Source organism: Phasianus colchicus, chromosome 3, assembly GCF_987193195.1.
Source record: "Phasianus colchicus chromosome 3, bPhaCol1.hap1.1, whole genome shotgun sequence".
NCBI classification, from domain to species: Eukaryota; Metazoa; Chordata; class Aves; order Galliformes; family Phasianidae; genus Phasianus; species Phasianus colchicus.
The window spans coordinates 72,063,359-72,090,526 of NC_143438.1; the positions used below are offsets into that span (position 1 = coordinate 72,063,359).

General features: G+C 39.6%; 1 protein-coding gene across 1 annotated transcript; it reads right to left on the bottom strand.

Annotated features, from left to right (window-relative positions):
- Positions 1-294: 294 nt before the first annotated feature.
- On the bottom strand, positions 295-27,168 carry VIRMA (vir like m6A methyltransferase associated). The gene is made up of 24 exons (XM_031591001.2): positions 27,055-27,168; positions 23,770-23,885; positions 23,457-23,543; positions 23,024-23,072; positions 22,237-22,405; positions 21,819-21,941; positions 20,983-21,267; positions 19,070-20,222; positions 17,479-17,970; positions 16,180-16,334; positions 14,749-14,831; positions 13,453-13,546; positions 12,771-13,315; positions 12,008-12,243; positions 11,173-11,425; positions 9,782-9,999; positions 8,625-8,757; positions 7,713-7,865; positions 6,054-6,214; positions 5,739-5,835; positions 4,559-4,725; positions 4,093-4,424; positions 3,077-3,220; positions 295-2,615 (listed from the first exon to the last, which is right to left on the bottom strand). The coding sequence occupies exons 1-24, from the start codon at positions 27,115-27,117 to the stop codon at positions 2,458-2,460; spliced, it is 5,466 nt and encodes a 1,821-aa protein (XP_031446861.2). The 5' UTR covers positions 27,118-27,168; the 3' UTR covers positions 295-2,457.

Below are 27,168 nucleotides of genomic sequence, written 5' to 3' on the forward strand. Positions count from 1 at the left end.
GCAATAAACAAAGTAAGCATTTGGTCAAACAGTAAAACCCTTCCAAATTTCAGCTGGCAGAACAGCCATTAATGACCATCTCCTTTCCTTACCCAACTCCTGGCACATGGTCTGTGTACTCCGCCCCAGAACTTGGGAGGAAGAATTGTATCACTCTGTGGATCTCTTCCACATTCTTGCTCATCCCAGGTGTTTTGTTCATTGGATGGGTGTACAAGTACCGAAGAGTGTTTTGACACTGGCATTAGCTCCACTTAGGAAACAGAACTTGACCACTTATTTTTGGGCACGGTATAAAAAGCAAAATTTAATGCTTAGAATGTTATTTACTCATGGAAGGATTCCAGTTTAAGAGTCAAACCAAATAAAGAGCATCATTTCAAGTTGAATTTATCCAAGAAAGGAACCACTTTGCATCGAAGGGCTACAGAGTTCATTAACAAAAACCAAAAGAGACACTTCTTTTTCATGTTTAACTAAATTTACAGATTGCATAAATCTTAAAGAACTTAACCAACCCTTTGTTTCTTCCTAGTTTGAAAATGATTAGTGTGACATGCCATATATTTTAAACTTTCAAGAACCGGTACTGTAAATTTACATATTTATTCCATGCCTGACACTTTTCATTTCAAATTCCCTGATAGAAAACAAATGATTCATATCCCTGCTAGTTTCAAACACAGTAAAGTTTTTTTAAAAAATTAAAAACCTTAAACACATGGTCTGAAGGAGTTGACTTGAAAAAATATTTATGCAGTGCTCCTTAAAAAAATAGCATTAATACCTGTAATGCCTGAGAGCTGCACCCATTTTAGTCATTACAATCACATCGTTAGTAAAATTGCGTCTTGCTGTTATTTTCACCACTCAAACTGTGTGACCTCCAATCATTTTTTTGTTCATGTTTGTTTATACAACAACAACAAAAACACATTTTGGTGAATATTATTCCCGTTAAGTGCACCCAGTCAGTCAATAGAAGCTCACCACTTTCTTTATCTCAACTGACTTTGTGCCAGCTCATCAGCTCCCAAACCATGGGACGTTATGACCCAAAGTCTTCCACAGTCAGTCTGCTCAACTGGGGCCTTCTGTGTAAAACCATCCTGAATTCAGGTAAAAGCCATCCAAATTCAATCTGGTGTGATCATACTACAGAAACACTTGACATAGGTTGTTCAAGCTGATGACACTAAGCAGATTAGCTGTCCAAAGTAAGTTACTATTACTTAAAGCGTTATAACTGCACCTTATATAACTAGATGAAGACCCCTTCTTAGCACTTTTGTAACGCCAAGAGACCAAAGCATAAGGGAAGGTCAAGCTCAGTTAAAGGACAGTGAAACTCATATTAAAAAAAGTACGTGGCCTTTGAACTCCTCACCCCACGCAACTGAGAAGGAATGCAAATTTGTAAACATGTTCCATCAGTCTGTGAGTATAACATGAAAATAAATTTAGAGGAATCTACTGGTAACATTTCTCCATGATTCCTGCTTGCAAAAGTTTTGTTCTTTGTAATATATCTGTCTATGAATTACAGAAATAAAAATCCAAGCTATCTCTGCAAAGGGAAGTTTTAGTATTACAGCTTCACTATGTGGTTGTTCAGTCTTCACATGAATCTATGCCCCTTTCTCAGCTACATATGTCAGCAGATGGGCAGGCACCAATTACCTCCAGGCTCTCTGGCAGTATGGGTATCTTGCTGTTTAACCACAAAGCATGATCCGTTTTCCAGCAAAATAACATTTATGCTCCCTAATGCATGAACTGGAATTATAAAGGGAATTCTAGGATGTTGTCTTACTCTCACCAAAGTCAGTGACAGATTTTCTATGAATTTTAACAGGTGCAAGATCTTGCTCAAGCATCTTATCACGTTACCAAAAATGTACAAAAAAAAACTATATAAATTAATTAATCCATTAAAGAATGCAAACATAACTGTAATTTCAATCTTCTATTACCTGCTACAATTTCCCTTGAATGTACCTCAATCGTTAAGAACCGAGACCGGCTGAAAAAAGGGCTAGTGGCTCTAAACCTGAGAGAAAAAACTAAAGTTGTCTTACATACATTTATATAGAATTTTCTTGCAGTTATAAGTCACACACAAAACATCTGTACCTTGTTTTTGGCACAATTAATATTTTAGAAGTCTTTCAAGGTTTAACTCAACGAGGTTCTTTACCGAATAGTCTACTGTCCACGAAAAAATTAAAACATTCTTTCAAAAGGAACCAAAAAAAATATACAATTGTACACAAAAAAAGTCTTGAATTTTATTGAAATTTCAAGTCTTGTATCAAACAAAAACTTCTCTTCAGACAAAAATATTCTCTTGGTGTCCTCCAGATACCCAGCAACTCTGAATTGGTCCTTCAGTGCCTCTGTTAGCTTTGTCATCTTCACAGAAGTCCCTGTGGTTGGGCTGTTCCATTAGGTCTCATTTTATCGTGTGAAGGAACGTACATGACGGCCTCTTCCACTGCCTCCACTAACAAACTTCCCTCTTGAGCCACCACTGCTACTACTATTAGCACTTGTCCAAGATGGTCCAATTCCTCCACGGCCTCTGGAAGCACGATCGCGAGGACTCGGTCGGTAGCCTTAAAGCAAAGAAAAGTATACTCAGTTGGAAAAAAAAAAAAAAAAAAAAAAAAAAGCCTAGGTGCAGCAGGTGCTGTGAAAGCACAGGAAACAAAAACAAGACGAGACACAAACCGGGTTTGTTTTCTCCTTTTAATTTTCACCTTTCTTTTAGGCCAGCATTTTTGTTTTGATTGGTTCTAAAGTTACCGTGTGGTTATGAAGACAACTGAATTGCAAAAATCTGAATGCAAAGTTAAGGTTCTGCGATCGAGTGCTCAATTCAGCAAGTTTTAGGGATTACAGGACAGTTCGTACGAAAGTATGTATTTGACAGTCTCAGTGACAACTGTTCATATATGCTTAAAAAATTTGCTGAATTTCAAGGTGTTTGCGGCATCCTTGCATGGTTTCATTTGTAAAGCAAAAATGAAATTCAAGGAATTTTCTATAGTTCGATGCCCATATGAATACCATGTACCTGCTGAACTTAATGGTCTCAGTGGTGGCAGTGGACCCCTGTTAAAATTGCTTTGACCACCTCTACTGTCATTGTAGGTTCCTCGCGGCGTACTCTGTGCGCTCCAGCTTGAGCCTCGAGCACCTTCACGACGACTGTAGTTTCCTAAATGGGGAGAGAATAACCCATACACTGTAGAGCAAATCTCAAGTTTCTTTCACTTGAATCTTCAAAGTACTAAGTGGGTAAACACAGTATTTACATAATTCAAATAGATAAAACTGCATTAACATACGCTCAGTATTTTTACTCAAAGCCCACAGATTATTTTCCTCTGGTTTAATGCATAGCACAGTATCTACTTTTCAGATGCAATACCAAGTTTTATAAGATTTGCATTAGCTGCTGTACAAAGAGACACTCCTAATGCTTTAAGTATTTGCTGCCAAGCAAATCCCAGTACTTGCGACTTTTCTAAATGGAAGTATTTTCCATTTCCGCTGTGGTAACTTGTCTTACCTACAGGATGGAAAGGAAAGGAATGCAGCCTTGTCTGCATAGGAAAAAAGTTTAACACAGTAGCTAGAACCTCCAACTTCAATGAAATTGCATCTTGCTCTTGTCAAAATCTTCCATCCTTTTATTCAAGCCCCACTGAAATCCAGAGGCATACTGTGATGCTTGATTTCAGGAACCACTATATCAGAATGATAGAGAGACCTTTGTATTTCTCTGACTGTATCTCTGAATCACTCCCAGAGTTGCTGTACACAAGACTGTGACATGGAAAAGGAAACAGCTAACTCCTTTTGTAAGAGCGAGGGGCAGAGAGGCAACAGGGGAACTTGCAGTTTTGGTTCAGTTTCACAGCACATGAGATAACCTTTCCTAGCACCAAACAACTTCTTTCCTTCCTGGATACACTATGTCAGAAACATCTCATGCCAGGAGTGATTCATTTGTGGAAAATCTGGCTAGTATGACTGAAGCATTTTTAGCACTCATTTACTCCACATCTAATAAAAAAGAAGGCATACCTTTTGAAGCAGGTGGAGTAAAGAACCTGTTCTGACTGTGAAAAGCTCCCCGTCCTCCACGATTCCCTGAGAACCCACCACGTGAAGAAATCTTCTGCGATACTTTTGGTGGCCTTTTGGCCGGTGGTATCCCATCTGGAGCAACCACTTCTTTGCTCTCTGCAGCAACAAAATCATCCACGTGCATGGAGGGTGGTCTGCTTGTGTTCTGTTTCCTCTGACGGAAGATATCGTGAGGTCGAATTCCTTGTCCAAATCCTCCCCTGCCTCTTCCTCTTGGTGGTGGCACAACGTGAGCTCTCTTTGCAGGCTCTATGTATTCGGATTTTCCACTGTCATGACAAACCATGGTTTCTTTTATTAATGTGAAAATTAGAACAATGCCATTTTTAAAGTATTTGGCGTTTTGAGAATATACAAAACAGTGCTAACCACACCAGCTTTTTACTCATTAAACTCATCTTACCTTGAAGTTATGAAAGTCTCATGCTTGTGCTTGCCAAGTTTGAAACCTTTTGTAGTTTTTGTCCGACCAGGAGATGATGGTTCTGACAAAAATGACCTCTCCAATTCCGCTTGCAAGTCAAAGTCACTGCAGCCCTTCTCTGACAGTTCAATTAAGTCAACTTTTACCTGCAGTAATAAAGTTTTATAACAGCAATCATTATGAGCCCCTCTAAAAAAAAAAAAACATGCACCACATGGATGAGAATCAGCAGAGATCATAACACAGCCCAGCTCTTTCTGCTAGCGTGAAAGGCTCTATCCTCCCCTTTTTAATGCAGTAGTGTGGCTCAAATAAAAGCAGCAGTAAGAAAACAATTTAAAAAAAAAACAATTAAAAAAAAAAAGCAGCAAAAATGCCCTCATGCCTCTGAATCTCTACAAAGGGCTTAGATTTCAAGCACTGTTCTGCTTACACAACAGTCCCATAAATTTATCGGTGCTGCTTTTATATGCAAATCAGTTTGGTCTTTGCTTAAGAAATTTAAACACTTCTATCTTTGCATGTAAACATGGAAGAGTGAAACTAAAAAAGAATGCAGGCAACTGAGTCAACAGAAACAGACTATTTCTCGCATAAGAAGTTAAGACACTAACAAGTGCTTCATTTAAAAATTGCTATTTTTTGTAACTGCATATTTTTCAAAGTGACATTTAAAGTTCAGATCACAAAAATCAAGTTTCAGGTAACTTGAAAAAATTTTGTGCACAGTTTCATTTATTACTGCCTTTTTTTCCCCCACTTTTGTCAGAGCAAAGATGGGCATAAAACAGAGATGAGCTTCTTTTAATATTACTGCAGTGACAGAAGATAAGTATGGACAGAACAAAATGAATCATGTTCTTAGTCTACTAATTTAACACAAATTACTGAAAAGCCCCAGCAGCAATACAAAAAAAAGCAGGTTAAAACTGACACACAACTATTCCTCGAAAGGAGATGAGTTGTACACTAAGAGCACTGTGGAAGGTGCCAATTTTGTACCTGTTTGTGTCAATTTGAAGGTATTTGATAATAACCCTTTAACAAATGTTTGCCTTACTCTATCTGGATCAGTTGCCCGCTTGCCCATGTGAATCTGTATCCCAGGTTAACCCTTTACTTTTAAACCCACTTCAGTAACGTTAACGATGCTTTTTACCATATCCAGATCAGTGTCTATTTCTTCAGCCTGAAAGGGTGAGAACCACATGGACTTCAGCTGGTCATCCATCACATCTGCCAACACATACGTAGTCCTACAACAAAATAATGCCAAATGCGTTCGTTTATGAACTGCAACCAACTGCAAGCATATGAGCACCTCACAACCTGGGGTGAATACTGTTGCTTTATCCTTGACACCTGCATGAAACTAAATGTACTGGTACTAGTAGGGAGTAGCAAAAGCAGTTCTGTTTAGATCCTGTTTGTAAGTAAATCACAGGCCATAAGCCCACACATTTAACCATTTTACCTGTTGTTAAATAAATTCTGAAGAGAATCTGGTGCAGAAAGGATAGGCTCTACATCCTGGTCACTTAGTGGACAAGCATCGCCCGCTGATTCCAACATTTGCCTGACTCCAACAATGTTGTCCAGTAAGGATTCAAGGCCATCATCTTCCTTAGAATGATCCTAAGTCAACATATGAGAAGGCAGAATTTGTTACTCTCCTCAAAGAAATAAATATTTTGTGTTAATTATTAAAAAAAGACTACACTGCACAGTCCATCTGTCCAGAAACAGCAAAGCTGAGACACTTCAGTATGCAAACGACAGCAGATTGCTCCTTAGTATGCCATAAAACAGTCACCACAAGTACATTCCTCACTACTAGCCAATGCAACAAGCTCTGTTACAGGGCTCTGCAGCACATGTATTCTCCTCAGGTTAAAATTAACAAGTCTTTTGCTAGAGCATTCCAACATCCTAAGCATCTGTTACTCTTCCTTCAGCACAGCTGTGGCTTTTAGCCTTTTACCACTGACTTGGAGGCAGGGATGAGGGACAGCAGGAGAGAGCACACTGGAAAGGCGTAAGTGACAAACAGGATGTGGAGCAAATTGTAGAGCAGCTGTTCTACGGACTCTTCTAAATTAGCTGTCTACTGCATGACAGTCAGCAATGATGCAGAATTAGACTGGAATATTAGAATTTGGTCTCTAATTAGAATCACAGAAACACTGGATGGATGGAATTCTGCAAGTCCTCTAGTCCAATTCCCCTGCTCGAATCAAGACTGCCACCACAGCCGTATCAGCTCAGCCCTAACTTAATCTAATCAAGTCTTAAAAAAATGTTCAGAGATTCCACAGCCACTCTGGTAGTGATTTTTCTATTCTCCCTCTCCTACTCCTCCCTTAGCACCAACCTGAACTTCTGAAGCCACAGTCTGGGGCCATCGCTCTTTGGTTTATCCATCTGAAGCCATGAAGAAGAATTTGGTTTCATCACCTTTGTAACTATCCTTGAATTGCTGTAAGCAGCTATAAGATAGCTTCCTTCACAGGACTAAATAAGCCCATATCCCTCATCCCTTTTCCATAGCACACATGCTCTAGGTTCCTGACTACCTTGCTTAAACGCTCTCAAATTTCCCTAGAATTGCCAAGAAGTAAAGGTGGCCAGAGGTGAACACAGCATTTCAGCTAACAGCTCACCAGCATTCCATGGAATGAGACACTAAGGTCTCCTCATTTGCTGCCCATGCTCCTTCCAGAATTGCTCAGAATGCAGTCTTGGTTGTTATAAGCAATGCACCATCAGTCTATTTCAATCTCCCACTCAGCACAACCACCCAGCCCAGCATGCACTGAGGCACTGGATTGCCCTGCTCTCACTTCATTTTGCTTCATGACCCGCACAAGCTTTCTGCTAAACAAATCCTAAAAAGTTTATTGAGGTCATTCAATTGAGGTTCAATAGTTCATCATTTCAGCCACTCCCTCAGCTTATTATCCTACACAAATTCACTGAAGATGTATCCATTACTTGGGTCTCAGCCCTACCTGAAACTTCTTAAAACAAGAGCAAAACATATGACATACTTCTCATCAAATAGGGACAGTCTTTAAAAGCAGTCAGAGACAAAATTACAACATAATTCAATACAACAATATTCAAATTCTTTTACCATCACATGTTTTTCCAGATCAAGCAGTAGGTTTTCCGGGGTTTCATCTTTGCTCTGCAGTAGATGTTTTAACTCTGCAGTGGTGAGACCCAGTGTTCTGCCTGGATGAGATCCATCTACTTCCATAAGGCTCCCATCATCTCCACAACATCCCTAGAAAACATGAAGAGTGGGAAAGAAGTATACTTAAATGTTCATTATACTTCTAAGACTGCAAACTTCTTAGAACTTAAATATACATTAGAGAAATCTAGCAAAACAAGTAATTTCTCCAGATTTAAAGGCAATATATAACAGATATAATGCAAAATAATTTTAGTAAGTATATTTCAATCCTGCAACAAGATTAATCCAATCTTTTCCCATATAAACTAAGATCTGTATCAGAGAAATTATATTTTAGACTTCTTTCTATACTATACATTAACAGTCTTTACATACTGCACTATATTTATATAATACTTTCTATATAGTAAATGTTAATGCAGCAACTCTCTAACATGCCATAATGAATCTAAAACCTGGATGCAATAGCACACTACTCACAGAGGAAAGTCAATGAACTAACTGACAGATTAGATTTCTACTCAGGTAAAACTGATGTTCCATAAGCCTTCTTTAAGAGGAAACCATTCTACCATAAGACTTTTTTTTGTGCTGCCAATGTCACTTAACCTGAAGACTCAAGATGCCATTTTTTTCCTACTGAAAGCTCTTATTTGTTGTGTTCTGCTCAACTTTCACAAATTTCATTAAAAAATAAAAGTGGCCCTGATGCTACTGATGGAAAAGCCTTGCAGAGCAATCTACATAGTCATCTGCTTTCTGAAATAATAGCTCCTGAATGCATCTCACACTGCAGAGTTCAGAGAGCAGCCACTGAATTTGTCTGTTCAGTACATGGCCACTCACCAGAGTATCAGAGTTGAGAAGCTGTCGCATAAAATCCAGGAAAGAAGAGGCCAGTTCACCAGTGTCTTTGCTGAAACTAGTTATGACGCGTTTCAGTACAGTATACAGAGCACTGCTGTGTTTTCTTAGAGAGCTGGTTTTTCAGTTTGGAGTTGTTTGTTGGTTTTTTTTTTTAGAAAAAAAGAAACAAAACACTGCATTAGTGCATGCATTGTGACCACTGCACTATAACATATCACAATAACATATATTACAAAGTGAATTTGGTAAGTTTCATCATTATTGAGTTTTGGTTACAAAGCTGGAGCTTCATCATTTTCTCTGCACTCAACTGTTGTTCTCACCAGTGCAGTCCACAGACTGCTCAGACACAGCTATACACACCACAGCAATACCTCGAAAACCATCAGAGAATGGCATTTACATCTTGTGGAGGAAAAGAGAATCACAGAAACAGCAATGCCTTTAACCTATTTTTCATTGACAAGTTGTGTAGCTTGCTAAGTCTGAGCAGCACACTTCTGTAACACTGCTTAGAACAGTACTTTGAGCAGCCTTTTATCAGCAGTGCTGCAATACCTCGCGCCATTCCTGTCTGTGCACCTCACTTCAGTGGACAGAACTCAGTCCAAATCCAGGACAGGGAAAGAAGTGACAAAACAACTTGGTACTGCCCACTGCACATATACACACTGTTCAAAGCAGAATGGACTTAATACAAGTAGCTTTAAAAAAAAAATTCCATTTCAGAAGGCCCTAATTGCTGGGTGGTCAAGACATGAGAACTACCCCTCATTCAAATCCTCCAGCCTTGTGAAGGCAAATCATAGAATGGCCTGGGTTGAAAAGGACCACAAAGATCATCTATAGTTTCAACCCCCCTGCTATGTGCAGGGTTGCCAACCACCAGACCAGGCTGCCCAGAGCCACATCCAGCCTGGCCTTGAATGCCTCCAGGGATGGGGCATCCACAACCTCCTTGGGCAACCTGTTCCAGTGATATTACAGTTTCATATGACGGTGATATTACAGTTTCACAGTACATCTAGGACTCCCAGAGAAATAGGAATTCATAAGCCTTCCAAATCTTCCTCTGATTTCATATTGCAGATTTTAATAACATTTTAAGTTGTCAGAGATATCCTAAGATTTCGTACCTCTTCAAGTGATAGAAGCCGTAGTCGTGCTCTGTGAGGAACATCATTGTTCGGATACATGTCAGCAGACAACTGTAACTGCTCTCAGAATTGGTTAATGTTTCCATTAGACAGTCACAAATTGATGGCATCAGATCCTTGTTTGGCAAGGAATTGGAAAGCTGCTCTAATTCTGACACAGAACCTTCTGACGAACTTGGTAAAATGAGTGCAATATCCTACAAAGAGTAGTTATTCACATTGTAAAAATGCATTTGAAATACAAGCAGTTAGTATAAACCACACATCACATTAGGAACACTAGGCTCTTTCACTACTCCTTTATCAGCAGATTCCCATATTTGGCAGTTATTAATGACTAGTAACATACTAATCTAATGTACCCTTTCTAATTTGCTTCTGTTAAGGACTGCAAACTATCACTGATTTTTTAAAACATAAAAGATACAAAGGGTGAGAAGTGACAGCAAAGCCACAACTCAATGCCAGACAGTAAAGGGAGTAATATCTTATCCTTGGAATTATGCTTTGTGCTTAGGGAGTCAAACTGTCCCTTAATCTCAAGACATTCATCAAAATTTAGATGCTGCAAGCGCCACTTAGGAAATCTAACATCTACTGCTCCTTCATGTTTTATGTAACATAACCCAAGACTGATTTTCACAATGAATTTGCATAGGCAAAGACTCCTGCTTAAATGCAAGTGGCTGACTGATCTCTACCAACCGTGCCCAAAAGTCATTTGCATAACTGGATTAAACCAAACACATGCAACTAGTAAGATATGCAAATCTATGTATACAACTCCCAAGAAACTACCTGGCCTATTCCAAGAATCAGTTTTCAGATTTCTCATTTTATTCTGTAGGAGGGGTGGTTTGTTGGTTTTTTTATTTATTGTTGTTGTGGGAGTGTTTGGTTTATAACAGTGGTAGCAGCCTATCATACATATCTTCAGACTTGGAATGTTATGTTGAAGAGATTTTAATTAGACTGCTAAGAGACACACTATTCAGCTGGGTAAAAAGTGAACAGTGACAGCACAAGTTTTGCCAGTGGCCCAAGTTCCAAAATCTTCCTGTAAGGAGAAACGATATCCCCCTCAGCTGAGAGAACAGTCAGTCTTGGCATCATTGGTCTCTAACGACCACCAAAACAGCGGCTGTAGTGATTCAGTGATTTATATCCAAGAATAGAAAGACTGGCAGCAAGTCTGTCACAGTGACCAACCATACAGAATTTTTTACTTTTTGCATTTTAACAACATTGATGGGTTCTTCCTCTTACGGAAAAACAAACAAAAAAAACCCCACGTGCCCCTAAGAAATAACATCATTTAATTTTTCCCCAAAAGCCCTCACAACACATTATGCATTAAACATAAAAACTACCTGATCACAGAGGGACTGCAGAATGGAAGTTACGTATTCCGCGCTTTGTTGATGAGTGACATTGTCTCCAACTGATCGCATTAAAGCCAAAAGCTCCTGGAAAACTTCTCCATACTTTTCATCACCTTTAGTAGTTCCATTGATAAGATGCAAAATGGCCAATTTACAGGCTTTATGCGAAGCCAGGGCATCCAATAAAGCAAGTAATCGAGTAGTCTGGCCAGTGTATTGTTTCTCTTTATCTTCCGTGTTGCTGAAAGGATATCAATGCACTTTGAATATATAGGAAAAGCTGTTCTGAACTGACCTAAAAAGCTAGAATACCAACTGTTGCAGGAGTCATAATTCTACATATTAAACAAAACACCTGCTGTATGTACTTATACTTTATTTTCTTTAATTTTCACTAAACAACTTTCAGTTGCATCAGAACGTAACTATGTACCTAAAATAAACAGTACTCATTCAATCTCCTGCACCTGACAAATATTTGCATATTTCCCTCTTGATATGCAAATCCCAGTAAACTTATTTAGTTCTGATAAGTCCTTTAGAAAAATTTCAGTGAATAGAAAAGTCTTTGAAGGGACAGCCTGAAAAAGCCTTTCTAAAATACTTTCCATACATACACAGAGTGAAGCAGTAGAGGTGTGATATGCTTCTTACCAACACTATGCATTATCAGGACACAGTATATACTATTGGACTGAAAATTTATTCCGTTCATAATAGGTAAATATTGAAAGTATTTTTCTCTTGCTGAATCAGCTGCACAGAACCTGGGAGAGATTAACAGTCCATTAAAGAAATCTTTGCAATAGAAAAATGAGGATACCTTTGTAGGTCTTCTACAATCAGATCCAATACAGTCCTCATGATAAGAAGTGCAGTAGGTGAAGCCAAGTCACACAGCTGAACGCAAATACGTCTCAACATGTGCTGAATAGGCTGGCAAGATGAACCAGAGAAGGATCGAACTATCTCTTGTATCAGTTTGGCCTGAACATGAAGATGCATGCTCCACAGCTTCCTGGTGTTGAGTGCCACTGAAATATCATGTGGCTCAATTACCTGCAGGAAAAGAAGAACATGAGGTTTTTCCTTCCCACTTTCATCATAAAAACTCAGATCTACTACAAAGCACAAACAAATACTAAGTACTGATATTGTCCTCAACAAAAAAACGCAATGCCTTTTTCATTAATATCACTGAATGACAGAGTACAGAGCCACAAGCTAGGTATTCTGTTGGGAGCATGGACTGCCACGCATCTTTTATGCTTACTTAAAGATGACAAATTCAAGACACGTGCCTTAGTACACTGAGAGCTGGCATTGCCAGCCGTTATTTCATTAATACAGTGGTAGTCCAGGTAATCTACTGAAGAAAAATGGTTAATATTAACTGAAAAAGATGCTCCAATTCTTCCCCCCCCACCACGAGAAACATACCTCTAAAGAATTTACATGAACATAAATGCTTTATAAAAACTTGAATCCACCCTTTCATCAATTTGTTATTCCACAGCTAGGAAAATGGTCTAAAAAGGCTACAGACAATTGAAATTCTTTAAAAACTAAATAAATCTAAATTATACCTGAGTTGTCTGCATGGGCAGCGGAAGAGGCAACAATTCTGAAAGCAGTATAAGTCCAGAGAAAAAACCCTCAGGAATTCTCAAAATGGAGGAGAGAACCTCTTTTAGCATTAAAGACCAAGTATTGTTTGCCAAAGTTTCTTCTGAAATGGTAAGCTTTTCATTAACGCCCTGTGTAAAAGTCAGTAGGATATCAACAATGTCATTCTGGATTTTCTGTTCGTCGCTATCTAAGCGGCCTGAGAGAGGAATAGAACACAGGAGCATGTGTAAAGAAACAAGTGCTGACGGGACACGCATGTCCTTGAATTCGAAAGATCCACCCCTCAGCAATTCTGTTAACATGGTTTTAAGTAATGTAAGTGTACAGCGGGCCATAGAAATAGTAGTAACTCTGTGAAGTGTGGTGCCCATGTTGACATGGAGTCGCCAAGGCTGAATAAGGATGCTGTTCAGCTTCTGGAGAACACGAATGAAAGTGTCCATGCCCTCAGAAGAAAACAGCTGAATTACTGCAAGATTCCATTTAAGGTCTTTCTGTTGACCTGTACGGAAAACAAAAAAACATTTCTGAATGTCTTATTCCTCCCAGGAAATCACAGTTACATTTCAGACACGTTTAAGTAAAAGTCTCAGGAAACCAAGATTTCTGTGTTAAATAGGACAAATGGATCTACCATACCTTCTACCATAGGTGGGGGACACGCAACATGACAAAGAACACGAAGTGCCGTAGGAAGACCAACTCCATCTGGGGTCATCAAACTGTCAATGTTCTTTAAACAAAATTAAAAAAACACTTGTATTACAAGAAATAACTTTATATCAAATGTTTTACTTGCTTTATATTCTGACACTGCAATAAATAAACAGTCATCAGACTGTTATACGCATTTGCTTAATTACACAGAAAAGCAAATTTAACATAACTTACAAAGAACACATTTTAATTCCATTCATTTTCAACTTTTTTTTTTTTTTTTAACTGGCATACTATGCACTAATGCTGATAATCTACATTTAAATGAAGAGCTCTAAAGCAAACCAGGGCATCAACAAGTCCACCAGTCCAAACCTTGGAAAACCAGCCTCGGACAAAAGGCTGTTAGCGCTTAAGGTATATACATATATTATATACCTACATATACACACACAGGTATATTTATCATTTATCATTCACTGACTACCAGCCTCTACTGAAGGGAATGAAGGTCTTCAAGACTGTTTTCCAGAAGGGAGGTTTTCATTTAACAAAAATCAGAAGAGCAGATTAAGTTTCTGCTGTTTCAAAACATATAAATGATTATGTTTTATATTCTATCTTTCCAATACAGGTATTCTTCTGTTTGATGTTTTAAACAAGAAAGGAAAATTAATTGCTAATGCTAAAAAGCTATTTCAGTGAACTTAAGGGGAGAATTATTCTCTGGGAGCTAACTCGAGGAGAAAACAGTTGAAAATCCCTTTCAACTTTCCTGGTGAATAATCCTGTATTTTGCCTTTCTTAGTAACCAAAGCTGCAAAATGAAAAACTGCTGCCTGCTCAATGCAGGTGAAAGAGCAACTTGTCTCTGCCTGCAAAATTACTTCCCAAGAATTGACAGCTCTACTTTCTATGCTGATCACACTTCTTGGCCCCAGGTTCCCAATGCACATGACCAGGATACACACTTCAGTGTTGGATTAAAAACTCAAAATCAAAAATAAGGATAGAGAAAGATACATATCAAATAAGGCTATGTTAATTTTTACAAATTACATTCTGATTGTTTATATGATCATATAAACTCAGCTACCTGCAGTTTTGTTTCACTAAGTATAACTGAAAGCAAAAATTGGCCTAGATCATAAACTTTAATAGAAACATCTATTTTTAAATATCATGTTGGTATATACCCAAGATAAAGTATCAAACTACAAAAAGGCATAAGCCTATGCAGTATAACTAAAAGTGAGTATCTATCTGTATTTTACTAACCTGTTTGATATACTCAATAAGATTTGGAATACAATTTATTTCAAATCTAAGGTTTTTCAAAGGTTCAAGCCACTTGCTGAGCTCTGGGGAAAAAAAAAAAAAAACAACACATTGTTAATCAAGTAACTTGTCAGTGCATTTATGAACATAGAGTTTTATTCAATAAAAATGTATTCAATCCACATAATAGGTACTAAGTCCATATCCATAAAGCATACTCTGGAGCAAGCAGAAAAGCACCAACAAAAGCAAGACTTCAAAACAATCAATACACCTTAAGTATTTTGCTCGTCCTGAACCTGAATACTCCAGTGTTTCTCAGTTTGTTTTGTGTTATTCATAAATAAATATATTTTATAAAAGACACAAAGGATCTCACTGTCAGATAAAGGAAAAGCCTTCAAGGAAAATGGGTCCTTGCTCTCGATGTACATAACAAGTTATTAAAAACTGAAAACAAATGTCCCCATAAATGCCCAAACAGAACCAATCTCTGCACCTATTCTCTCTGAAAGTCTTTACACAGTAAGTTTCTCTTTGACCAGAACAACCTGAATGTCCCAAATCTTTGGTAGAGAGATTTCAGGTTTTTAAACTCATTGCTCCTGAAAATAGGCAGAAGAACGTGAAGGTTCGAAGGCCAAATGGTTATAAATTAACAAGGTGGATATAAACCAGATCCACTCCTTACAAATCAGTCTGACAATCTACAGAGGCAAAAAGAAATAAAAGCGTGGCAGAGGGGAAAATCAAACTGAAGTTCTGAAGAATTCTGTTTTGTGTCAGTGCCTTTAAGTTTTTGGGAGAAACTGCTGGGAGATCTAGACACAGCAGTGCAGAGCACAACTCTGGCCATCACAGCATTATTGTTCAGCTGCCAGAATGGTCCCCAGCAGCCTTCATCCAATCAGCCCCATCTGAGTCAACAACACTGAGGGAACACAAATTGGAGGCCAAGAGATTTAGTAACAGAAACCTGACTATTCCACGCCAGTTGGCCCTGGTGCCAGGAAACAGTCCCAGGAATATTTCCTTTATTTGCATATACAGATCCTGTAAGCCTACATCACCAAAGAAAACAACAGAAGTTAAGTGTCTGCTCACTAACTAGTTAGTCCAATTCTGAAATCTGCTCTCCTAAGTTATTTTCAACACAAAAATAATTTCATACTTCCTGCAATTATCCAAAATTCGTGGTAGTTAATATTACTTGAAAAATAATTTAACTATACAGAATTTCCTATTAAACTGTCATTAGCAGGAAAAAAATTACACATAATATCTGTGAGTCAACTAATCAGTTGCAGCTGGAAAAGGAATTTCATTATATACATTATCCAAACCAGATGATTGTGAAGTACCAATTACCCACACATAAAAGGTTTCTTCCATACATTCAGACAATTCAGTTGATAATGACACATACTGTACCTTGCAATTTGGTGTTATTTTCGTCTGCCTTACAAAGCTTCAGCAAAGGCGCCGAGTGCTGTTCCAGCATTTGGACATCACTGGAAGACTGAACCACCAGCAGAACAAGGATGCAGGCATAATTATAAGCAACTGACTTCTTAGACTTTGAGTCTCTGAAACAACGATAAGAATCTTCTTTAGATCCCAGCTTATGCAAATTTGCTTGATTTTCATACTTTGACACCTAAAAGTCCATGTACAGAACTTTCACTTTCAGCAAGGCTTTCCCCATATAATTATCATTAAAAAAGAAATTTCTCCTGCGTTTTTTAAGTTTCCATTTATATTTGCTTAACACATATTTTAGCACCCATAAAAAATGAGAGCTGAGAGCACTGACAAGAGTCAACTAAACAGCAAATCTTTTTCTGTAACTTTGTCTCTGCTTATAAATTTTTGCCTGGAAGTGCTGCTATCTAAAATAACAACTGCCTGTGCAGAGAATATGACTACTTTTAATACACATAAGAACTTAATGAACTAAGAGATTCCCACCCCTGAGAAGCGTGCATCCCCAGACAAATCTTCCTCTTGAATGAGAACTGTCTGCTTACTGATTTTTTCATACAGCCAAACGTCTGATCTATATCATAACATCTTTATGGATGACCTACATAAATTTTGGGCTTTAAGTACTTGATCACAACTGTGAGGCCTGATCTTCACAGAGACACAGAATGGCCAGGGTTGGAAGGGACCTCCAGGATCATCAAGTTCCAACTCCCCTGCCACAGGCAGGGCTGCCAACCTCCCCATTTAATACTAGACCAGGCTGCCCAGGGCCCCATTCAACCTGGCCTTGAACACCTCCAGGGACGGGGCATCCACAACCTCTGTGGGCAGCCTGTTCCAGCACCTCACCACTCTCTCTGTAAAGAACTTCCCCCTGATATCCAACCTAAATCTTCCCTCCCTCAACTTAATACCACTTCTCCTTGTTCTGCTGTTATCTACCCTTTCAAAGAGTTGATTTCCTTTCTGTTTGTAGGCTTCCTTTTGGTACTGGAAGGTTGCAATGAGGTCAGCCTGCAGCCTTCTCTTCTCCAGGCTAAACAACCCCAGCTCCCTCAGCCTGTCTTCTTAGGGGAGGTGCTCCACCTCTCTGTTATTTTCAATAACATTGTTCTACTTAAGGTATTTTCAGCAAGTTCATGGTCTAAAAGGAACACAAATTATTTAATTATACTGAATTATTTTTAGAAGGTAGATACTTCCGAAATGTAGAAATCTAAAGAATGCAAATATATGCATAATTACCCTAAAGCTTCTTTGGAATAGTACTCCATTAAAGTAATAAGACTTTGGAGGTTTTTCTCCAGACTGAAAACATGAGCCACAGCAGATCTTCCCACAGGGTTAAAGGTGATCAAGTAAAGGTTGTGAAGCGTTCCCAGCAGATCGGAGTGGTCGGTTTCCTCACTGGCTGTGCACCGCTGAAAGTGGCAGAATAATTCTGAAATGCATTGTAATGTCTGTGTCGAATGGAGGAGCCACAGGGCAAACGTGTCCTCATTTGCACCATCTGATTGGAGACCTTCCTCTTGATCCGGATCAGAAAACTGACAAAGTGCTCTAATCAGCAAATTCGTTGCCTCGTACTCAGAAATGAAGAAAAGGAGACCCTTCTGTGACTGTGCCAGGAAACGCAACAGATCTCGGATAGCTTGTAGCACACCTGGATGTGCACCTGTCACTGGAATAGACAGTAGTAAAGTAATGCATTCCAAGAAATGGTGACTATGAAGATATCTGAAAAAAAAACGTACAGGAAAAGAATCAGTAACATTACAATCATCTGTCAACACTGTACAACAGCAGAATGTAAAGTTACGTGCCTCCTAGCTTCAGTACTTACCTGCTCTGTGGACTGTGAGAAATAATAACTAATAATAAAGCAGTACAAAATTTTAAACATACAAAACATAACTGTTCTAATATTTACAGGGAAAAAATCACAGAATGGTTTAAGTTGGAAGGAGCCTTAAAGACCCTCTAGTTCCAAGCCCCCTGCCGTGGGCAGGGACATCACTCACCAGTTCAGGCTGCCCAGGGCCCCATCCAGCCTGGCCTTGAACACCTCCAGAGATGGGGCACCCACAGCTCCCCTGGGCAGCTGTGCCAGGCCCTCAGCATCCTCCAAGAATCTCCACCTAACATCTAAATTAGATCCCTCCTCTTTTAGTTTAAAGCCATTCCTCCTTGTCATATTGTTACTTGAAGACTGTCCGCTTACAGATATTAATATTTAGCTGTGATCTACACTGCTATTATCACAGAAAGCTGTTATTGTTTACAGAAATACTTTCTAGATAATAACTTGCTAACACAGAAATAACACATGAGATCCTATAAATAGCTGAATAGAGACAGGCCTGAACTTTTCTGCCCATGCTCTGGAACACTGAGCCAGGCTGACAGAACAGCATGTTGGCTTGTATCCTGCCAGCTCAGCATAGTGGGAGAGGTAATTCCAGACTCTTCATCCATATGCGTAGACATCTTCCAGGTTGAAAAAGGGAAAACACTTTAGATCTATAACAACTTTCAAATACGCAGTTGCACAGCACCCAGCATAACCATCCAGGATTTATGAATGCAACTGACATGTTAGCACAGTATCTGTCATAGCAAGAGGTCAGCTTGCTGTTATGTGTGTGGTAGGCTTGACTGGAAGCCAATAAGGTAACAGGTACATTAACCATCAAATTCGCTCAGAACAATCCAGAAACTTGTGACAGAAACAAAGCAAAACATCAAGAAAAGTGTCAGTCAACAATGTCATCCCTAAAAATACCTGTACCAAGCTGGAGGAAACACTTTCTAAAAAGTGAATTTGCAAGTACCATACCTAAAAAGAACGGGATAAGGATCATCCCTTTCTGGAGGGCCTGTAATGCGTGCCATGGTTGGGAAAGATTTCACAGGTGGCTGAATCATTGTATGAGGAGCTGTCTCCATCAAGTGGAAGATTTCTTCAAGAAGACTAACGAGTTTTTCCACCTCTCCTTCACTTATGTTAGAAGATTCCAAAAGATGATCCATATCCATAGGAGCCTCCACATCATTCTCATATTCTTGGTTGGCTCTGTCAAGTCCTGCCAAGTCCTGGTCCTGTTCTGTCTCCGTGTGATTAGGAAGAGGAGGAGTGTTCTCGGCCAACTGATCAACCACCTTTTTAATATCTGATAGAATCTCATAGAAGTGACACTTCTGGAGAATTGCAGAACCAGCAGTAACTACTCTCACAGTCTGATCTAACAGTATGAGTTCGAGCAGTTTCTGATAACCACTTTTTTCATGTGCATCTGCACCACCTCTTAGAAACATTTCCATTCCCTCAGTTGTACTAATAACACTATCCAAAGCTTTAAAAGCATTAAGTTTAAGGGAGGAGGATACATGGTCTGCAAACAACAGTTCAAACAACACATTAATAACTCCTGCCTGCAAGAGTGCTGTTATTCCTTGAGTCCCACATTCTCCTAATGATGACACCAGTTTCGTCCCAGCTTTGAGCTGTCGGACATTCAAAGCAATAGGCTGCTTGAGAGCTACCTGAAGGCTTAAAGCCTGCAGGGTCCAGTCTACTAGCTGAGTAATATAGTCTTGTTTTGTGTCTTTAACCTGCAGATAGCTCAATCCTTTTACTATTAAACTTGGAATCTCTTCTAATGCAGTCACCCACTTCGCACCCCTTTCCTCTTGATATAATTCCAGCAGCTCAGTTAATTTAACTGAGGCCTCCACTGCTCCTGAATTTTCTTTTTCTGGGTCTAGGTCCTTAATTTTAGCAACTTCATTCTCAAATACAGTCTTGTAGGGGCAGTTGAAGTATAAAAGAGGTCCAAGCTCCCTTTCAAAAGGTTCATATGTCACAGGAGGCACAGATGCCAGATCCTCTGGTGTATATTCAATATCAAAGCTCGGATATTTAAATGTTTCGCGTTCCAGATCAGCAATTCCATCTTCATCGCTTGAAATCTGCTCATATCCATCATCTCCTAAGAAGAAAATAATTCAATCAGAGAACTTATGGATAACCCAGTTCATTACTGCTGTGAAGCTGCTCAAAGCAAAATAATTACGTATTCAATGCAAACTAGTTAGAAAACAATCACACACCAAGTATAAGTGAAAGCCCCAGCTGACAGACTATTTTATGTAACAAAGGACACACTTAGAAGAACATATAAAGCAAAAAGCTCTTTCAAATGGATTACGTATTACTACAAGAATACTCTCAAATTTTCTTCTTATGACTGTATCTACCACCAAACATCTAGCTCAAGATTTTACACAGGGATGAGTAGCAAATTTAAATAATTCAAGATGACAATTACTGACATTATTATGAAAAAAAAAAGTTTAGTAATTAATTTATTGTTTGCATCACAGTTCCCCTATTTCTTTAAAAACCAGATAACAGGATCCAGTGTTCATTCTTATCTATAAAATCTGCCTCTCCTTTCCTCTTTTTATAGAGCTTGACGGGAAGATCATAGGATGGCTTGGGTTGGAAGGGACCTCAAGGATCATCAAGCTCCAAACCCCCTAAAAATTTACTATCATGAAATAAATATCCCTCAACAAAAAAACTGTTCTCCCCAAGAACCATGGGCAAGGCACACAATGGAGCATTGAGGGAAGCAAAATGAGATACAGCTCTCTACACTACAACTCATTATAACAGTACTGCAATCAAAAGGTCAAAAAGTTTTTTCTTTGTTTTTCTTATTTTTTTTAATCAACTTCTTAACTTACCTTCACCCTCTTCTTCCTCTTCACCATCTTCTTCATCTTCATCTTCCTCCTCCTCCTCCTCATCTTCATCGGGAATACTCTCTACTGTATGTCCATCATCATCGTCCTCCTCCTCCTCTTCCTCAACATCCACATCTTCTTCATCATCTCCTTCTTCTGGTTGATCTTCTTCCACCTCTCCTTCATCAGAATACTGGCTTTCTTGGTGAATGGATGTTCTATCCGGAGAAATGGGCTCAAAGTAATCCTCCCTATGGTCCACATCATCTTCTTTTTCTCCAACCACTAAAAAATCACCAAGAAAAAAACAAAGTTTAAGAAATCAGAGTACTTCTGTGCAATACAGTGCTCAGTATAATTTTAGAATTTTTTCATTACACATAGTGGAGATGCAAAAAGAACATCTTAAAGAAAATCTTTGAATATTTTGACAGAAAACAAGCAACAATCACTTAATTCAGCAAGGCTGTACAAGAAGTATGCAAAGAATTCTTGGCACTTTTCATCTGTACAGAGCCCACAATGCAGAAGATGCTGCAAGAAGAGAGATGAAGTGGAAGGACAACAAGTAACAGTCAACAGGAAATGTATATAAAATATGCACACTATGATCAAGCAGTGTATTGATCAATAGCTGATACTCTTAAACTATTATCTTTTAAATTGATACAATTTAATGTATCATACAGATTTTCTTTCAGATCCCTTCCCTAAAGTGGAATCTGTACAGCAGCAGTAACAGCTGACAGGAAACGTCACACTGGACACGAAACATAATTCTGCCTCCACTAAGCAATGGTTCACAGCAGACAAAACACAGCCTGCTGTCGTTCTACCTGACACTGGCATAGGTTCATCCTCATCATCATCAGGAGGAGGAGGGCCCGGAGGTGTCCTTGGTCCCCTAGGTTGTGGTCTTGGAGGACTGCCATTGAACTGGTCTTCTTTCTCTCCATCAACTATATTTATTGTGAAAATGAAAACTCACATTTAATGGAATCATAGAAACAGTATATTTTAGTTTTTCAGTGTCACTTTGGATAAAGAAACACCTTAATTTCCCAGCTATTATGTAACCTGTATTTTGTTTCAGCACATAATGTGAGTTTGTTTTCTGAAACCACTTTTGATGTAAACAAGAATTGCACTAATAAGCAAGGCTATTAACAGTACAGATTTTTTTTTTAATATAATGCAGGATTAAAATTAATGTGGTTAATTGCCATTTTTTACTTTAACACTATCAAGGCTTACCATGCTTTGGGGTTCTTTTCAGACCAGGCTGCTGCTGGGGAGGAGGAGGAGGAGGTGGGGGTGGAGGAGGTGATTCTCTGTCATGAGTGATTACTCTGTCAACTGAGCCATATATTGCCAAAGTCAGACAATTGTACCACCCCCTCAGAACCAATCCATCTGTGTTGACCTGTTTAAAAGAACACAAGATAACTAGATAAAAGTTACTTTTTATATCACTGTATCAGTATCTGCATAGAAGCAAAAACAAAGTACTGAACATTGGAGTATCCCTCCAATCTGCATTTTGAAAACTGAGAAAACTTAAGATATATAAATCATTACAAGAAATAAGTAATCCTCCTCTAAAAGCATTCAATTATTTGCATTGTGTTGCCTAATTCATACAGCCTGTATCATACCTCCAGTTAACAAAGGGAAAAAAAAAGAACATTAATTACCAGGGGCCACAGGTGTACTGAGCTGAATGAGATAAATCAAACAAACTCGAAGAGGATATGATTTTTTGCAGCCTGCAGCCATAACATTCTGATTCATCTTTACTCATAACAGATACTTCCATTGGCAATCTTGGTAAGAAATGTCAAGCAATCAAGCCTTCTACAAACTTACGCCATTCATACAGCATCTATAACACAGACTGTGAAGTATAGCAAGTACCTGAGCTACAAGCCGGTTTTAGAATAAGATCTTAAATAGCAAACACTTTACTCAGATCCATCACACCACACTTTTATACTCAGATGACAAACGTGTAGAAAAGGAGGTTTAAATCACATTACATTACCTTCGCATTGGGTCTGAAAATAATTGAAGTGTTTTCATCATACTCGAGGCTGTTAGGTAAAATATTAAAAATTATTTTTCCATTACTACAAAGCATTTCATAGAAACTAAACATGGCAGTACTAAACAGATCAGCCTATGATGAAACATTGAATAAAAACACTCACTGAAAAACAGCAATGAAGAACCATTTATTTTCACATAATACTTTTCATTAACACATAAGGAAGTTTAAAAATCACTGCTCTTAAGTATGAACCTCTGTCCTCTCCCAAGAACTGGAGCAAAAGGGCAAGGAGAATACAAACTCCTTAGCAAAAGGCAGACCAAACGAGAAAAATATGGGAGATGCAGATGTTCTGCACTCAGAACTTCTCAAGAAGAAAAAGGGAAGGTGGATAATGAAGTCTTGAAGTAGTTGTGAAAATGCTTACCTCCCCAGCCTATCAAAAACAGGAGCACTTGGCTTGCTGACATTGTTGAAAAACAAGTCCAGTTGAAACGTGTGTGGAGATGTCTCTCTGGAAACACAATAAAGACAAAAATTAAACTCATCAATCTCCTTATCAGAGTAAGGACAACTAACAAGGAAAAAGCCTTAAATAATACTGTTTAAATGATTCCTCAAAATAATTACAAGAGCAGCAGACATGCAAATGCATTTTATCTTTTCAGACAGGAAGTTCTATTGAAATATAGAGGTTGAAGAAAAACTAACAAGAAGGTGTTCCTGAATCAGACACTCACCCATAAGCTCTGCTGTCAGGTAAACTCGTGTGAGCTCTCACACCTGGAGGAATTACACGTACTTCATTTATATAAACCACACACGGGAAACGAACCACATCTATATTGGTACTTTGCTGCAAAAACAAAGAAGAAAGAGATGCAAAATGTGTAAAATATAAAATGGAAGCACGTAACAAATACTCTTTATTAACCAAATTTAGGTTACAATACTAATTTTAAAATTCAATTCTATAAAATGTTAATTGCTTGTTAAACAGATTTTTAAGTGACCTCCTGGCATTTTTTAATTCCTCTTGAACGTTATTTATTCAATTTTGCAATATTTGGAAGCCCATTCAGAACATAGAAATAGCAAATGCAAAGAAATATTATGCTTTAACAGTCTTAAAAAGTATGTTTAAGCAAACCAGAAGTAACTGCAAGGTCACCAACCTCCCATATAGTAACAGCCAAACAACTGACCCGCTGCCTTGAGGGTGCTGGCAACACTGCAGCACATACAAAACGATGATGGTGAGGCAGTGACTGCTGGGGCAAGAGGAGAAGGAAAGTGGGAAATTCAAGGGAAATACCTAGAAGGAACTAAGGAGATATTCTTCAAGGGAGTGACGAGACCAGCTGAAGTGCCTCTGCTCCAGTGCACACAGCTTGGGAAACAAATAGGAGGAGCTGGAAGCTACTGTGCTGCTTGAAAGCTACAATATAGTTGTCATCATTGAAACCTGGTGGGATGATCCCACAACTGGAATGTGGTTATCGACAGCTACGAGTCGTTCAGAAGGGACAGACAAGGAAGGAGGGGTGAGAGTGTTGCTATCTACACCAGGAAAGGAATAGAATGTGAAGAGCTGTCCCTAAAGAATAGTCATGAGAAGTCAAAACCCAAAGGGTGACAGTTAGAGAGTGAGCAAAGGGAGCCTTGTGACTGGTGTCTGCTAGAGGCCACCAGATCAGTCAGAGCCTGTCGATGATGCCTTCTACCTGCAGCTACAAGAGGTGTCACAATTGCAAGTGCTTGTCCTACTGGGGGACTTCAACCACCCAGAAATCTGTTGGAAAAGTAGCACAGAGAGCTGTAAGCAATCCAGGAGGCTTCTGAATGCACTGAGGATAACTTCCTGAGTCAAGTAATTGATGGCCGCACCAGGGGGGATGCAATACTGGACCTGTTGCTCACCAATGTAAATGCTGCTATCAGTACAGGCTGGGGGATGTAAGGATGGAACACAGCCCTCCTGAAAAAGACTTGGGGGTACTGGTGGATGGCAAGATGGACGTGTGCCAGCAATGTGCCCTCACAGCCCAGAAAGCCAACCATAACCTAGGCTGCATCAAAAGAATCATGGCCAGCAGGGTGATGGAGGTGATCCTGCCACTCTGCTCTGTGCTGGTGAGGCCTCACCTGGAGTACTGCATGCAGATGTGGAGTCCTCAATGCAGAAGAGACATGGAGCTTTTGGAGCACATCCAGAGGAGGGCCACAAAAATGATCCAAGGGATGGAACACCTCTCCTGTGAGAACAGGCTGAGAGAGCTGGGGCTGTTCAGCCTGGAGAAGAGAAGGCTGCAAGGTGACTTGATAGCAGCCCTTCAGTATCTAAAGGGGAGCTACAGGAAAGAAGGGGACAAACTCTAGCAGGGTCTCTGGTAGCAGAACAGAGGGAAATGATTTCAAGCTCAAAGAAGGTAGATTCAGGTTAGATATAAGGAAAAAAACCTTTTACAATTAGGGTGGTGAGGCACTGGAACAGGTTGTCCAGCTATGTGGTTGATGCCCCATCCCTGGAGACTTTCAAGGCAAGGCTGGATCAGGTTGTGGACAACCTGATCTAGCTGCGCACGTCTCTGCTCACTGCAGGAGAGCTGGACTACATGGTCTTCAGAGGTCCCTTTCAACTCTAAAGATTCTATGATCTTTTAGCACCAACACAGGATCTTGCCCTAAGGACTGAAGCATTACCATTAGGAGGACAGAACAAAAGGAAACATGCTGTGACAGGAAGCACAGCTTTATTAAAGGACTGATGACTGTGAGAGTGCTTTGCTTTAAAAGAGATGTATTTGTCACACGTAAGACTCAAAATTTCTGGAGGAAGCTATGCTGCCAGCAGCACAGCCCAGGGACACATTTCTGGTTAAATGATGCAGGACTGCCATACAGCAATCTCATCAAGATCACAACTGAGTCCAGTTCAGTCTGCCTCCAAAAAAAAATAATAAAAAAAAAAGAAAAACAGACGAGATCTGAACTGCCCAACACATTCTAGCACCAAATAAATAATTTCACTAGAAAGCTAAACAGTACTTTTCAAGATGAGAAAGCTCCAAAGCAAGGCAGATGATCCAGTTAGCTGGAGAATTATTGTAGCATAATGGTGGCTTTTCTATAATATGAAAAACACATTTTGTTAATTTTTTCTTTAATGAGAATTCAGACTAGTTCAAGTTCAAAAAGCATCATTGGCAAGAATGAAAGTGCCAGAAAACAATATATATAATTAAAAAACATTCAGTAAGAGAGCATACTGCCCTGAGAAGAAGGTAAATGGCGAGAACTTCCTACTCAATGCTATCTTAAATAGAAGAGAAATACAGTCGTGTCTGGCTAAGAGTGGCAACTACAAAGGGTAGCAGAATAACTTCTGGTTTATTTTTAATTGCAGCATCAGCTCAAAATGCTTTGTTTTCTTTCTCTCCCATCTGCCCCTGCACAAAATTTCTTCTACAAGCTACTCTGTGCTTCACATTTTCCCCTTCAAGGTCCTCTTCCTCCCTCCAGATGGGCACAAGAGGCTGAGCTGTAACACGAGCGGCTCCAAGTGAAATGTTTATGCCCTCACTATGAAAACAGGGCTGAAGTGCTTGTTTTGCTCACGGTACATACAGCTCCCACTGGATGCTACAAGGAAGTAACAGCCATCTGATAAGTACCCAGCGCACTCCCTCCCTCGCAGATGCCTGCAATCACGACTCCCAAACCCCACGCTTTCAGCTCGCCTCTCCCCGTTATCTCCAGAAAGGGCCGGCACCGGCTCCCTTAGCTCCGCCAGTGTTCGCAGCGGGAAGACTACAGCCCAAGCGGCGGGAGGAGGCGGAGGTGCCCACTTCAGCAGAGCTGAGCCAAGCACCGCTCGCTCCGGCCCAGCCGCTCACCGCCAGCCCAGGCCGCCCACGGTGGCCTACACCAGCCCCGCTCCTCCATGCCTCACAACGGGCTCTGAGAGTATCGGGGCGAGCAGGAACGCGGCTACGGCAACCGAAAAGACGAGCCCACCACATTACCTCCGCACTCTGGTGCTTGAACGTGTCTAAAAACAGCAGCTCGGTTGCAGTGTCCACCGCCATCTTGGCTGCGCCGAGGAGAGGAAGCGCTTCCGGGTCAGCGCCAGCACTTCC